General features: G+C 37.9%; 2 protein-coding genes and 1 pseudogene across 2 annotated transcripts in view; 2 read left to right on the top strand and 1 right to left on the bottom strand.

Annotated features, from left to right (window-relative positions):
- The first annotated feature begins 1,602 nt into the window (after window positions 1–1,602).
- LOC107689497 (acyl-CoA-binding protein-like) lies at window positions 1,603–5,313 on the top strand (annotated as a pseudogene).
- Window positions 5,314–7,003: 1,690 nt separating this feature from the next.
- LOC107689494 (voltage-dependent calcium channel gamma-like subunit) lies at window positions 7,004–8,054 on the top strand. Its single transcript, XM_016487496.1, has 2 exons — window positions 7,004–7,024; window positions 7,436–8,054. The coding sequence occupies exons 1-2, from the start codon at window positions 7,004–7,006 to the stop codon at window positions 8,045–8,047; spliced, it is 633 nt and encodes a 210-aa protein (XP_016342982.1). The 3' UTR covers window positions 8,048–8,054.
- Window positions 8,055–11,839: 3,785 nt separating this feature from the next.
- The window catches only part of LOC107689516 (secretin receptor-like), a 16,776-nt gene continuing 12,495 nt past the window's right edge, over window positions 11,840–16,120 (bottom strand). Inside the window, exons 6-13 of the mRNA XM_016487521.1 lie at window positions 14,260–14,392; window positions 14,021–14,142; window positions 13,582–13,665; window positions 13,300–13,369; window positions 12,991–13,082; window positions 12,629–12,767; window positions 12,273–12,314; window positions 11,840–12,061 (exon numbers count right to left, since the gene is read on the bottom strand). Coding sequence (XP_016343007.1) covers window positions 11,909–12,061; window positions 12,273–12,314; window positions 12,629–12,767; window positions 12,991–13,082; window positions 13,300–13,369; window positions 13,582–13,665; window positions 14,021–14,142; window positions 14,260–14,392 — 835 coding nt within the window. The 3' untranslated portion in view covers window positions 11,840–11,908. The remainder of the gene's footprint in view (window positions 12,062–12,272; window positions 12,315–12,628; window positions 12,768–12,990; window positions 13,083–13,299; window positions 13,370–13,581; window positions 13,666–14,020; window positions 14,143–14,259; window positions 14,393–16,120) is intronic.

Here is a 16,120-nt window from a genome sequence, read left to right as displayed (position 1 = left end):
TGTGGTGATCTGAAGGCAGCTCAACATGACCAGTGAACAGTTCCTCTGTCAGAGTGAGTGTTGATGCCCAATCTTTAACAGACATCTTGCAGATCGTGTGCTATCTGGGCTGTAATCGTCTTTACCTCCATTACAATCATCATCCATCAAAACATTAGTATGTTAACTATGCAAAAAATACTGTAAATACTACACGGTAAGTTATCAGGCTGCTGGTCAACCATGGACATATCGTCTATGACTGAAAATTAGTAAAGTTAAAGTTTAGAAACACGGTATTTGAAGGTAATTTGCATATGTTGATCAATTCTGTTGCTATTTACTAAAAAGCTTTATGAGTATTGTAATACAAAAACATCTGGTTACATAAACCTTTATTTGTATTTTAGTTATATTTGTGGATTGTTTTTACATACATTAACAATAGGCCACCTCATCAAACTAAGGATCAGTTGTTTGTCCAGTTCAGAACCAGTGATAAAAAAAAAAAGTCATAAGACACGTCAACTTCTGTTGAAATGAGTAGCTTCTGTTTGAATAAAGGCATCAGTGTTGCCAACTAATTTTCAGGGGAAGTTGCTAAAGGAAGACTGATTTGTTGCTAAAAGTTGCTAAATGACACGATGTCATTGCGCGGTTACGTCATTGCGTAATCACGATGCAAAATTGTCACTGCATCAAATCTCAGCAAAAAAAAAAAATTAAATATTTTAATTTAGATGTGTTTATAAAATAATATAAATGCATAATATAATATTAAAATATAAATAACTAATTTTAAATACAACATTGAATTATTAAACACTCACATTTTTTAACAATTACAATTTAAGTTTATTTTTATTAGCTAGTAAACTAGTAAAACTACTCATTCTGAACAATTATAGTTTTAAGCAGTGTATTAGTAGTTTGTATGCTACACTCTAAGAAAGGTCTGTAAAAATAGGGCAAAATCTATTAATATGAAGGAATTTTCCGTAATTATTATTCACACGTTTTTTTACCTACATTTTAAATTACACATTGTATTTTGTGTTTTCGGGTTACAGGGTTACAATGGATAACGGATAATGTCCTGGAAAATTACTACCTTTTTCATTTTTCTAGATATTTTTCTTACCGTGCACTAACTGATCAACAAACTCAAGTACAAGCTACTAACAAGGTGTATCATAAATTAACAATTATTCAATTATTATTATTATTATTAAATTAAACAATTGCTAATAGCAGCCAACTTAATTCATGTGAATTGTGTACTGCTAGGCACCTTTGGTTTCCTCTTTTTGTGTAATTTAGATGGAAAATGTGTGCCTTTTTTATCGTTTGAATCACTTATCAAAAGTTGCTAAATGTTGCCAAATAAATAAAAAAAATTGCTAAATTTGTTGCTAGGTGCTTTTGGAAGAAAAAGTTGCTAGGGTAGTCTGAAAAGCTGCTAAATCTAGCAACAAAATTGCTAAATTGGCAACACTGAAAGGCATTTGTATATTTGCACAATACTCTCAATCTGGCATCCCTAGCGTGACCCTGTGGCCCAGTTGAAAGTCCTACATTTCCGTGAATTTGATTGGACAGATTGCTCAATACATGCCCCAGCAGCCAATGGAGTGCGAGGGGGCGTGCCAGCCCATACTACAGCAATCGTCGGAGTATCGCGCTGCCGTCACAGCGGGTCTTCAAGCATATCAATTGTAACAGACTGAAACATCTACAACCATGTCCGAGGTGAGTATGTGCATTGTGCGAACAGGACGCATTTGTTTGATTTAAGAATTGCATTTAAAACTCGTATAGGAAACGACATGGTGCTGTTCGAATGAGCGCATCTGGTTAGTATTTCACATGTCTTAAAGATTATTACTGATTTACCTCGATCGAGAGAGGTAAAAAGTCAGCTTTGCATTACATGTAGTAAATGACACTGGAGGGCAATAATATGCATGCAGAGCTGAAGAGAGCGCCATGTCTACGTGGGTGTGGCGTGAATGTGAAGTGAATTATAATATAGAGCGAGCTTTTGTGCTCCGTTTGCGCTGTTTCTTAATCGCTGGCTTTTACACGCGCTACACGGACGCATAACGCCGCGTCGCGTTTTTACGAAACGGGTGGTTACCCCAAAAAGTCACGTGTGACTTTCTTCCGCTGAACACAAAGCGAGATGTTGCTAGCCTCAGTCACCGTTCATTTTTAATGTATGCAACGCAATAAGGAGTGAAAGGCGATTCTGCGTGCTGTTTGCGCTGAAGAATGTCATGTTTTGGAATGACACGAGGGTCAGTAAATGATGACAGAAAATATATTTTTGGGGTGAAAATATGCAAATGTCAAACGTGAAACCCGCTGCTCTGTTCCGTCCTGCCCTTTGAAGCATGAGCGCCCTTTTACTCCACACTCATCCATTGCTCGACAGCTGGAAGTTATTGAATTTAAAAACTAAAAGGTTCTTTAATTCGATATTCTTAGATCGTTAGAATAGATTAGTTTAAGTGGGAAGTAGATTCTTTTAGTATTAGAGCATGCAGAGTGGACCACATTAAAAAAATAATAGGACTAATAACGTGAAAAATGTTAGTTGTCGTTAACGGTTCTTCTCCAAAAATACTTGTCAGTTAAAGAAGGTGTGAGAAGTGGGTCTGTATTTAGTCGTTATGCACTGAAATCTGATAACATGTTGCAATGATAAGACTGAGGTTTACTCGAGGACGTTGTGTGGTTACTGTAACAGGAAGGAAGATGAAGGAATAGAAGCTGCTCGATGACGAGGAGCCTTAGTGCGCATGTCACGTAATTAGGTCAAAGAATCGCAGGCATAGTAAAGTGTGTGTGATTGATTGATTGAGAGAGAGATGGATGGAGTTGGACCCCCGTGATCAGAGATCTGCTAAACCCTTTTTAATGTGTGCTGGCCTTTGTGCGCATGGTTACATAATCAGTTCATGTCTCCTGCCAGCATTACGGAGGAAGACCAATGTAAAGTGGCCATGAACAAAATCTTTTCAGTCCTTTTTGTAAGTAAGAATGAGAACTGAATGCATATGGATGGTGAGGTTTCACTTATCCTTAGTCTGCTTTTTGTATTCAGTGCAGAGCGGATTCTTAAATTAAAGGAACTAGCATAGATCATTGAATCTGATTAGACCGTTAGCATCTCGCTCAAAAATGACCAAAGAGTTTCGATATTTTTCCTATTTAAAACTTGACTCTTCTGTAGTTACATCGTGTACTAAGACCGACGGAAAATGAAAAGTTGTGATGTTCTAGGCCGATATGCCTAGGAACTATACTCTCATTCCGGCGTAATAATCAAGGAACTTGCAATGATAGTATAGTTCCTAGCCATATCGGATGCTAACGGTCTAATCAGATTCAATTATCTATGCTAAGCTACAGCTAAAAGTGCTACCACCAGACCCGGAGATCGGCTGAATGGATTCGAAAACGGTAAAACTCAACTGTTTAACTCTAGGGGAGTTGGATAATGAGCCTATTTTCAAAAATAGTGGAGTGTTCCTTTAATGTAGCGTTGGGGGAAATTCCATTAAAAGTGATTAATATTCTATTCTGTTTTAAGGCCTGTTCGCACCTAGTACAATAAGTTCTAATTCTATGAGAATAGAATTAAGCAACTATAACAATAATGACACTGAGGAACAATATTGGTGGAATCACTATCAAAAAATTTTTTTTTTTCTAGCTGATAAATGACAAAACATTTACAGCCAGTAAGAATCCATCCAATTAGAAACTGAATCCGCCCTCAAGCATTTAAAGCGGCAGACAACAAAACTGCCGTGAGTGCTTAGGTTAAACAGAATGTTATTGTTTGTTGATGTGAACTCCAAGCCTCCTTACACCGCTGAGTTGAGGCTGCTTGAAATTCAAGACATGAAGCCACATACAAGCCAGACTAAATTATGCCTGCTCTGATCCACCTCAGTATCAAATTATACAGCTGTAATATTTGTGTAAAGATGTCTTTACACAGCCGAGTTAAGGCTGCTTTGTGTTCGCTCAAAATGTGTAAAGATGCAATGCCGCATAAAAGCCAGATTCAATTATGCCTGCTCAGCCCCTAGTATCAATGCATATAGTAGTAATTGCTAAGTGCTTCTGTGCCACCTTTTCAGTTATGCCACCTCTGAGCAGCATTAACCTATATTCCTCTTCAGAAGTCTTGAATATCACAAAGTATCACCAGTGTCTAATGAATCGCTTGTTAAAGGTGAAACAAATCTACACCGCCGCTGTAGAATCCATAGTAGCACAGCAAAATAAGTCATAGTTGTGAAATCATTTGAAAACATTGATTCATTTAAAAGAATCACACACTCCTGGGTTATAGGATTGAATCAGTCTGATGAAATCTTCTCTGAATGAACTCACTCACTGAACTGCAAACTATCTGTGATATCTCAACTCTCACAATTTTTGTCTACTTAAGGGTTGTGAAACTTAAATCAATATTGCTGACCGATTGTCTATAACACAGCATGTGTTTGTAGAGTGTTCTGTTGGCTCATGTTGTTGGTTTTTTCACAGGCTGAGTTTCAGAAAGCAGCAGAGGAGGTCAAACATCTGAAAACGAAACCAGCGGACGCTGAGATGCTGGAAATTTACAGTCTGTACAAACAGGCCACCGTAGGAGATGTTAGCACAGGTGAGCTTTTCCTTATCAAAATTAAAGTGAATAAATAAATGTGGCCTAAGTTTATCTCTAAATCAAAATTGCAGCGTGTGTGTGTGTGTGTGTGTGTGTGTGTGTGTGTGTATGTATCTTCCTCTCTGTCTGTTTTTCTTCTCTTTCACTTTTCAGGTATGAGTCAGGATGATGCATTGAAAGCATACATCGCAAAGGTAGAGGAGCTGAAGGGGAAATACGGAATCTAATAGACTGAACCCATCATGGCCAGCCTGCCTTTACCTGCACTGTCCTCCCATAAAAACGCCTTAAGGCCTCCAGTGTGTCCTCTCACAAGGGTGTTACTGTTACACCGTAGCACGCAGACTCTGTTCTGTGTGAGAGAATAGGCAAATTCCTCTCAGGCCAAGAGAAATCATCCACCAGCAACCATGTAGTGAAAAGCACAAATGAATTCAAATTTATACAATGCCATAAAATCACTTCTTCTAAAACCATGTTTGCTCTGTGTTTTCGTACAAACACTGACTAAGGAAAACATGTTGGATTTCCCTTAAAAACTTTGATGTTTGACTTTTTTTTTTTTCTTGTTTTTTTTTAATTGAGACCCCATGAAAGATTTTGTGATTTAAAAAAATAACCTGATCAAATAATTAAATGGATTTACTGTATGAGTGTTGGATTTAATTCATTCAAGATGTAGTTGTGCATTTCTGTAAAATAGCAATATTCTATACGATAATTGAGCTGTTTTCCTGAGACGGACTTGATAATGTGTCTGGCTGTAACTAATATCAAGTGGAATGACTTGTCTATCATTCCTAATACATAAGACCTGCCTTAATTGTAAATTAGCCAGTACTTGATATTATCAATGTCCTATCAGTCATTTGATTGCAGTTATGAGGTATATTTGCTCACATCACCTGACCAGACATTTACAAACACACAAGGGCTTTAAAATATTTCACTCTAGTTCAATGGGTTTATGTGGTAGATGGGTGTGTAAACATCAATGAAAGGTTTTAATTGACCATTTCCACAGTTGTCCATGATTTCTATCCCACCTAATGTCTTCACCTCAGTCTGGAAAGGGCTCAAAGTCTTTTCGCTAGAGACTATAAATTGCATAATTATGTTTTAGGTCACAGTCACCCAAAAGGGACTTTGGCCAGTCAGTAATTTTGATAATCATCAGTTTAGATAATTAACAATTTCTGTGAAGAGAAACATTCTTAGCAGAGTTTAAGGCCTACCTTTAGTAATAGCTATGTCGTGCTTGATACCAACAACAGATTATTTTACTAATTACTTAAACATACTAGTTAAACTACTACTAGTGACTGGCCAGTGTTTTAAGGTTGTTGATTTTTTTTTTTACTAGTAAGATATAGCCATTTTAATAATGTCTAGTGAAAAACGGAAATAAATAGGAACTTAGTTATTTGTTAAAATAGTTCTAGCAACCTAGTTAGGCTACTGGAAAAGTTTATAATCGAATCAAAGCCCCACAAAACTAAAAATGGGATACTATAGCCTACTGTTATTATTAAAAAATAGTTACCTTAAAATATGTCCACTACACTGTATTTAAAGCATTCTCTGTCTGATTGACAAAAAATTTGGAAGAAAACAACCTTGCTAAGGCACATTTTATAGGCAGCGATTCATGTAAATGCACATTTTATGCATAATTAGAATTTTTTTTTTCATGTACACATCACGCGTGAAAATTGGCTCAAGTTTAGGCTTTATACAGTATTATTTGTTTATTATATGTATATATATATATATATTTTTTTTTTTTTCCAAAGTCAACCATAGCCTTCATATCAAAATAGCTGATGTCTGATTTACTCTTTAATGAAATGATAGTTTTGCAGTGAATGTCAACTTTTTTTGATGGGTTTTCGTAGTTAAAATTGAATGTCTGGGGGATAAAAATTACTGTTACTCTTTACTTTCTATATTATGCCTATTATATTATAGAATGCATATTATAAAGTTACCAAAACAGTTTTGTTACCTATAGCAAACATTAAAAAAAACTTAAATATATAAATCTCCTAGAACAAAAATGCCCAAATTTGAAGAAACTCCTTTATACAGGAGCTGCCTCTAGCATAATATCTGATTCCTAGTTACCGAAAACCTCCGTGACCGGAAAACTAACACGAAGCGCCCGTGATCTGCGTGTCTAAGGAGCAAGACGGGACGGGCGGGTTTGAAGACTGAACTACTTTCGCTGATCGACGCCAGTTAATGTTACACTAAAATCATACTGTACTTTCGACTGGAGTTGACTTGGCTTCTTCGTCTCGCGTCTTCTGGTCTGTGGGCTTTAAGGCACATGAACTCAATATGACTGCAATACAAATCAGGGTAATGCCTTTACGTATTTTAAATGTTTATGCTATTTGACGTTTATGTTATTCTTTAGAGTGGAATCATAAATTTACTTTTGGATGAAAAGGCTAGATAAGATGCTATAATTATTAATAGCGCAAATTCGATAGCGCCAATTGACTTGGACAAGAAAGTTGTTCAATACACAACAAAATGAAGCGTTGTTTACATGGTTGTGAGAAGGGAAAAGTTAGTTTTTTTGCAGAAATACTTTCCTTATAATAGCCTGTCCTCATTAAACTACATATATAAATGTAGTTTCATTCATTTTTTCAGCAGTCTAGCCGTTTTCAGTCTTCAGAAAGGGCATAACATAAGTGGCCACAGCAGGATCTGATGTTGATACATGTGGATCAGATTTCTTCTGATAACTCTGTTTCTCTGCAGGTCGGGCCTGTTCCACGTGGGAAGTCCACTCCTCTTTTTCTAGACTTATTTTGCCGCAGTCTTATTATCCTGTGTACATTTCTGTCTGTCATCCTCTCGTCTATTGCGGTGTGTGATGGTCACTGGCTGCTCGCCGGCCGCCGTATGTTCGGCCTGTGGTATTTCTGCTCACTGGAGGAGCAGCAGGGCTCCGTGTTGGGGTCCCAGAGTTTTAAAGCATCCTCTAACTGCACTAGACATCTGGAGGAGGCAGGGGTGGATGGTCTGGGCGTGGGCTTGGCGGTGTGTCGTTCTGTGATTACTCTGGCTCTGGTCAGTGCCATATTCGGACTGGAGTTGCTTGTGATGTCACAGGCCAGCGAAGGGAGGGACTCCAGTCGACGCTGGACCCTCGGGGCACGGCTGGTGCTGCTGGCGGGGGTAATGGCTGCCGGAGGAGTCGCAAGTTTTGTACTCCTGTTAGGGGCATTTGCAACGCTCCTTGGGTTTACTCTCACCTTCTGGTGCCAGTTCACCGCCACCTTCCTGTTCTTCCTCAATGGAATGGCAGCACGGCACATCCAGTATATTGAACCGCTGTTGCCCTTTAGTGGACATCCTGACAAACTGTAGAAATAAGGCCGGCACTAACAATAATCTCTTTAAAACTTGGAGAAGCTGCATTAGAAGCTGCGGTTGGTTCATCTCGAGCAGCTCTGCTCTGTATCTGCTTTCTTTTTCATCAATATTGAGAAGTGATTTAAAGGTTTACAAACAATGAGGAACCTTCTAAAAAGGCCCCAAAAAGGCCCAATGTACCAATGGTAATATGAAGGAATTTTCCATTTAAATTTTGCACAGGTGTTTTACCTTTATTTTGAATTAAACATTGCATTGTGTTTTAGGTTTAGAAGAAATTTCTGTAAACTTAATAGAAAATATCCTGGCAGAAAATTAGTGCTGGCCTGGTGTGGAAATAAATGTCTTTACTAGTTTGTTTGGTTGTATTTTATTTATTTTTATCAGAAACACTGCTTTCAAAGCAGATTATTTCATTCTATAATTTTTCTTATTTCATGTAATTAATATTATTGATGACCAGCAGTTGACAATTGACTCTGACAAACCATGAATCTTTACAGTTAGTCTTAATAGTTTATTTAATAGATAATTCTCTATTTTTCATCATTAAACAGACCTTTTTACTGTATTTTTAATACTTAACTATACATGGGGGATAAGTTCATTTAATAACAAGATTTTTATTTTCTTTACATTTTTGTTTCACAACTCACAATATTTCACAGGACAATACATAGATAATAGGTGTGCAAGGCATCATCTCAATATTTACACATAGATAAACAAGGGGATGAAAAAATATATATTAAAGGGGTCTTTGTTTAATATTTCTTGAGGTTGATTTCCCACCTCCCAAAGCGCTCGATTTCGATGCTCAGTTTCCTTTAAGGGTGTGTTCACACTTGGCAGATTTAGTTTGATTAAAACAAACTCTGATGTGATTGCTCTGTTAGTGCGCTTCATTTGAAAAAGTGTGAACGCTGCCATCAGAACCTTTAAACAAGTGGACCAAGACGCACCTTTTTCAGGGTTCTTGGTCCTCTTCGAAACAAAGGGCTTTTCCAAATACCCACACATGCGGTCTTGGCCACTTGAGAGTGCGTGCAAACAACAGGAAGTATATGCGCAAGACTGTCCCAGGTCTTAAAAATGCCAAAATTACAGTGCCCTTAACGCAAACTAAATCCATACCGCTCCAGAATGGTGTTCGAGGCTAAGTGTATCCCATCATGCATCATGTTTTGGAAATAAATCGTGAGACTTTTTGCCGAGATCTCACAGGAGGACGCAGAAACCTTTCCAGTGTTAAGTTAAATATTAATAATAAATAGATATTACATATAATTTGATCGTAAAACATAAAGTGTTGCACATTTTATTGGTGCAAAGATGAGTATGTTTATTTTGTACAACATTTGTAACTGCTTTTTATCACTTAATTAGAAGCGCCACAATTACTAAATTGTCTAATCTTTTATAGAGACTACTGAACAGACATTTAGAAGTTTATTTTAAACTGCAAAGTATTGAAAATCAAAATACAGCTCTGTAAACACTTGCATTTTTACAACACTATAAGTGTCCCATCGGGGAATGAAAGCTGCATCCAAAACCACATACTTCCCTACTACATAGTGGGTGAAAAACAGTATGTGACAAAAGACCCAGACAGCAACATAGTGTTGGCCCAGATCCGGCCCACATCTGGCCCATGTGAAATCCAGGCGGGCCAGATGTGGGCCGGATCTGGGCCGAAACGGTCTGCTGTCTGGGGAAGTATGTCCGAATTCACAATAGTCATAAAAGAGTAGGCAAAAAGTACCTGGATGACCTACTACTTCCTGCGTGATTCTGGAGTGTGCATACGATGGACTCTTCACTATCCCATGAGGCCACGGGAGAGGATTTATGAATGGCAGTGACCAGGGCCGTTTCTAGGTATAGGCGAGCTAGGCGGTTGCCTAGGGCGGCACCAGCTGAAGGGGCGCCAATGAGCACACGTACTGGCACTTTTAGCCCACAAATTAGTGTCGTTACTATGACAACCAATTTGAATGTGACAGGCAAGCCTGCAACCTTTAGCCAAAAAAGCATAACGGCTAATGCTAACGCTTCCGGTTTGCCAGTTTGTGGGAAAGGAGACCAGAGGCCGTTTTTTTTAATAGATGTCAATGCAAACACTGAATAAACAGCTTTTTAGAAGAAACAGCTTATCATTTAATGAATCGACAGCCTATTGGCTAATCTCCAACATGTTTTACACTAAGCAATAATTTAGAATTAAACTATTTTTAGAGTTTAAACTGAAAAAAATGCAGTTTTATAAGAGAAGTCACTGACTTTTTGCGACAGGTGGGATTCAGTTTACGGCATTTCTCATTCATTCCTATGGTATCCGTAAACGGTGATTGAGTGTCGCACAACTCAATGACGTCAAGGCTGTAATGTGATTGGTTATTAAGGGACACGTGATCCAAGTTGACTGTTACGCTTTCTCCAATAGTAAGTAATACAGACCCTCTCATCTCCCTATAGTAAGACAATCTCTGGTGACGCGACGCTGGCAGGTCACGTGACAATGACAACAAGGCAAATGTAGTACGTCCAGATTACATTCATACTACACACAGTCATACTATATAGAACACACTCTTTTTGCAATCGCAAAGTAATTACTTGCTCAAAATCGTACCTACTCATGAGAGTATGCGATTTCGGACACAGCCGAAACGTTTTACACACACACTTGTGGTCTTCACACACACTTGAACACTTGGGTCAAATACAAGAAGTACGTCAGTAGACAAGTGGTCAAGTGAAAAGACCGCAAGTGTGGGTATTTGGACAAGCCCTTGGACAGGCCCAAACTCTGGTGCGGTTCGACCAAAAGACATCTAAACGAACTAAAATCAGGATGTGATGTCACAAGATGTGACAAAGGACGAATTACAGTAACTGATTCTTCTCGTCATAGGAGCAATGTTGCCTTTTACAGTTCAGTACAAGAGTCAGAACTGCCAGCTCCTTACAGCAGATCTCCAGCTGTTCAGTGGAAGAATCACTGCCATTGTTTTGACTCCTTAACACATTCCATAAGCTCTTCGTGAGTTATAACCTGGCAAAAATACACACATACAATGAGCGCCTTTAGCCCAGTACACAGCAGCTGTATTGGATGTTTGGTAAGTTCATTTTCTTTTTTGGTCTGGACCAAAATAAATAAAATATAAACACACCCTAAGATTTTTCCGAAATGGCCATTGTTTTGATTAGCTAGCGTCATTACATCTCATTCCTTGGGTGCTTCTCATTTCTTAAATAGTGAGGAAACGAGGACACACAAATTAGGAAATGAGACACACCTCTTGTCACCGCACAGCCCACCACTGCTGGGCGGCTATGGAAAGGTCGATGTTGATGTGCCGCCGTGGATGCAAATGTCTATCAAAGTGTGACACTGCAATGTGGACAGAGTAGAAAGAACGATTCATTTAAGTCAAACACCCCTTTGCCGGGAGGAGTATTTTTTGCAGTCTGAAATGTATATGTATAAGATCAAAGAAAATGTAATTCCTCAAGTCATGACCCTTTTAGATAGTATCACATATTGTGCTGTCATTACCTAATATTGATGGTTTCTCATATATATATAAACATTTACTTTTCACTGCACACATGCATTTGTTTCCTAATAACTACAACCATCAAGAACAAACAGACACAAGACAAATACAATCATTTTCATAAATTGTCTGAGAGTTTGTTATGGCCATGAAGCTTTGATTTTGGAGAGTGTCAGTCAGCTGACAGCTTTTGTTGTTTTAGTTAACCGGAGGGATTGGGTGCATTTGTGATGATTTTAGCTGTTGTATTGTGGCATGAGTGATCTGAGGTGGCGTTGGATGCTTGTGGTCAGGTGATCTGTGTGCTGGGACGTGTCAGCAGTGAGACCTGTGTCAGCGGCAGGCCACTGTTACTCAGGGAGCCGTGATGCACCCTGGGATCACCATGGAAACGCTGCTTCAGGCGCCACCGTCTCCATCGTCTTTGGACTTCATATTGTACCTGTCAAAAGTTAAAGGTCAATAGTTGTTAAGATTTACCAGTGAAACATTAAACAGAACCGTCCTGCTTCATATACATAGAGCGGGATCCGATAATGACAAGTGTGTCTAAAATGTGCAGGAAATGTGTGATGAATTAAACTCTGTCCGTCTCTGGAAAGCATAACCTAAGATAATTTGATTCGAATTTCCATTTTTTTTGATTCACTCACCTCTCCATTCAAAAAACAGTACAGCAGTGCCACAATAAAGCCCTGTAATAGCAAACACAACATGAAACAGAACCAAAAGGCAATGAGGGATAATTTTATAAAGCCAGAGAGAGTATAAATAACAAACACATTGTCCAATAAATGTACTGTACACAGTTTGGGCTTCATTGTTTTTTTGTTTTTTTTTCCTGTTCATGAAGCATATTTAAAGTCTATATAGTATAACCTACTTTACCTGTATACATACAGTACACTCACATAAAGCTGTATTTACGATATAACATATGTAGAGATTTGCCGTGACTCTTTGTGTACGTGTGTGTATGAAGGAGAGATGTTGAGTTGTACATCATCACCTGTGTGGATGCTAATGCTAGCTCAATGACATTCCAGATTTTGAAGGTTAGCACGCTCACGCTATCAGGGAAAAAGGCAAAGAGCACATACTGCAGTCCAAACAGCGACACTAAGAGAAATGTAGATTTCGCCAGCTTCCTACACCATAAAAAAGAGGAGGATGAGTAAGAATTCTGCATCTGTTTTACACACTCATTTATTTTTCAATCACATAAAACTGGAGTGTGTCATTTGTGTGACCCTAGCAGTACAAGAAAACCCAGCAAAAAAATGACTTTCCATAAAATGCATATTATTTTTGTCCCTGTCATTATTTTTGCAATTCTGTTTGTTACCACTCAAACGTGTTATTTTCCCTCACCTGTGAAGATTGATTTCATTTCCATGCATGTCAGGAGCTTTCAGTTTAGCCACTAATGTCCGAATTATACTCAGAAAAAACAGCATGTTTACCTGAAAAACAGTTCCCTTGAGATAATTAAAATGACTATTCATTGTTCCATAAACTGTTGGATATTTCAAAAATATTATAAACATGGCATGACAATATAATGAATAATTATTTAAAAACATTGTAAACAGAGCCATTTGAAAGTAAAAACAGTGTTTAAATCTGAGAGAATAGGCCAGAAACTGGCCGAATCAAACTTGAACTGGAAAGTTTGCTTACTGTGATAAAAGTGATGACGGGAACTCGCAGTATCCACCATATCCAGCCATGATCTCTCGTCTCCCAGCATCTGACAGCACACATACACAACATACTGTGTGTTCTCATGCGCAGCCATGCTGGTTTAAAATAGACTCTCTTACATAATACAAATATAATAAATGATCTTTTGTTGTTGTCCAAAGGAGGTTGGTATAAACAAAGAAAGTCCCCCGAGAGATCAGACTGAGCTTAAAAGAGCCTATTTCTCAACTTAACATTTTTGAATGTTTGTGAACGTACCCTTCATCCTGGTGCAGGTATTTGGCCAAACTCCAGCTGATAATAATGAGCATTGGGATCCCTGTGGGAACATAATTAAGCTTTAATTGTATATCAGGAATTTGCATTCCCTTCACTTCCATTTGTACACATGCAAATGCAGGAAACATGCACTGATCTTTCTCTGCTTTTGTTTTTTTACTGTTCAGGTTTGCATGAATTCTGACCGGTGAAATTGTGTTTGAACTCTCAGCTGAAATCAAACAAAAGAAATTCACTGTTTGGTAGTTCAGTAGAAGTTTAGAAGAATATGAACTAAAATTGTTTTTGTATAAATTTTGTTTGCTCATTTTAAATGAATCAAAACCGACAGAACTAACTCAGTGTCCTGTAATCTGCTGGTGTTTTGGTGATTTTTAGTGGATGTATGAAATCAGTTCTTCTTAAAGGGGTCATATGATTCTTCTGTGAACGCAGTGAGAGGTTAATGAGGCTGTGCAGATAATGTCCTTCCACCAGCAGCCAGCTGTAATTTGCCAGGATGCAGTAATTAGACAGGAACAGTGCCACTTTGCAGCCAGGCTGAGGGAAACCCCGGAAACACATCAGCTCAGAGAGCTTATCTGTACTTTTATTTATGATGTATATACAGAATATAATGCGTTTATGTGCATGTGTCGTGTGGTTGTTTATGTGTACCGGATGAGAGTTGCAGTGGTAGTACTCCTGTGAGTAATGCAGCGCAGCATCTCTGATGAAGATGAAGATGGCTCTCAGGATGAAGGACAAAAAAAGCTGCATGTGGATAAAATTACGAGTGCAGTGCAGCTTCCTGGAGGAGGGATGGGGGTTGGGATGGAAAGAGATTTAGAGAGAGGATGAGGCTTCTTAAAACGAATAAAACACACAACGCTTGTCAATTAAAATGCGTTTAATTCAGTGTGGCATGTGGGATTTTTCTAAACTAGACATTTTCTAACCTTATCCCAATGTAAACGTCAAAATGTTAAACATCTTTATCATCCCAAAGCCAGCCTGTATAAAGTAACTGCAGCATGGAACTTGGAACACGAATGGCAGAATTCTTTGGCAGATGTCACAGAGTTTAGCAGAGCGACGGTTTATTAGGCTCAGACAAATTCACTACGATGTCGGGATACTTTCCATCTTCCATGTTCTCGATCAGAATGACAGCTATTTTAATTTTAACTTCTTTTCGGATGATTTACGATTGTTATCACTAACCGAACAAGCACTGGAGGACAGTTTCTCTGTGCTTGAGGATTTCTGTGAGAGCTGTACACTGAGAGTTGATTGTGTGTTGCTTTTAAAAATGTATTGGAATGGTTTATGTGTGTTTGACATGTACTGTAATTTCCTATATTTTGTGATATGAAAGTTTGTGTAAGTGTAATCTTGCTATTTGTTGTTTTTGTTCTTCATTAGCGGTGTTTGCTAAGTCGAGTATCCTTAGTATTGTGCATACTTAAAGGTGCTCCACTATCCCAAAATGCATAACTCGACTCGCAGTTTGATCTATGAACACATATGATATCTCAAATCATGCAGCTTGTTACTTTTCTAAGAGACTGTACTTAACATTTTTGTTTAGTAGCATAAAAAAACATGCAAAATAATCATATACATACAGTATATATTTCTGTTTCCACCAGAGAATAAAAAAGGTAATGGCAATTTTTTTTTTCATCTCACAATACGGAATTGCAGGATATAAACTCAGAACTGACATTTTTCTCAGAATTCTGAATTTCTATCTCGCAATTCTGACTTATTTTCTCAGAATTTCCGAATTCCAGAGTTTGCAGGTATGCTTAAAGTATGTTGAAAGAGGAATTTATGCCATATTTAAAGATCAGAATATAATAAGCTATGTTTGCATCCAAAGTTGCAAATTTAATTTATGTGCAAAATTGGAATTACGCATTAAACATTTGCGAATAAAGCACCGTTTCCATCCAGCAAGACGAAGAGCTAAACTGCAAAAATGGTGCCAAATATCACTTAGAAAATGGTAAGCAGGACAAGCCACTGTGGGTCTTTTTTCGTATACCCTTGCGAAAAAGACGTTTATTCAAGTGTGCTATTAGTATACTTCTTTTGAACTTAAAATAGGAAAGTATACTTTTAGTCTACTTTTTATGTACTTCTCAGAAATTGGCTTTATGTACTTCTCAGAAATATACTTAAAATGACATTTAAGTATACTTGACTTATACTTTAAAAAAGTCTAAATATATATGAGCTATACTTGTGCTCCTAGAATCCGTGTTTTCATTGTTATACTGTAGGGGGCGCTAGTACACATCTTCTGTACAGAATTTCCAAAAAACACAAGTGAAGAAGAAACCGAAACAACAGATGCTTCCACATGTATTCTAACACAATCATGAGACATAAAACAGTATCAAAACTGTGTAACGTTATGGAATAAAATGTCGACCAATGAAGAGGTAATAATGACTGTCAAGCTTTGGGGTGTTGATCGACTTTATCTACGTTTTGATTATCATTCTGAATCCAATTCATAGTCTTTTTTCAG

This window comes from Sinocyclocheilus anshuiensis, unplaced genomic scaffold (assembly GCF_001515605.1).
Source record: "Sinocyclocheilus anshuiensis isolate Anshui unplaced genomic scaffold, SAMN03320099.WGS_v1.1 scaffold1199, whole genome shotgun sequence".
Classification (NCBI taxonomy): Eukaryota; Metazoa; Chordata; class Actinopteri; order Cypriniformes; family Cyprinidae; genus Sinocyclocheilus; species Sinocyclocheilus anshuiensis.
This window is presented reverse-complemented; position numbering and strand designations above follow the sequence as displayed.

Coding starts and splice junctions, on each gene's coding strand:
- LOC107689494 (XM_016487496.1), top strand. CDS start 7,004: ATGACTGCAATACAAATCAGG. Junction 7,025..7,435: donor TGACTGCAATACAAATCAGG/GTAATGCCTTTA, acceptor GTTTCTCTGCAG/GTCGGGCCTGTTCCACGTGG.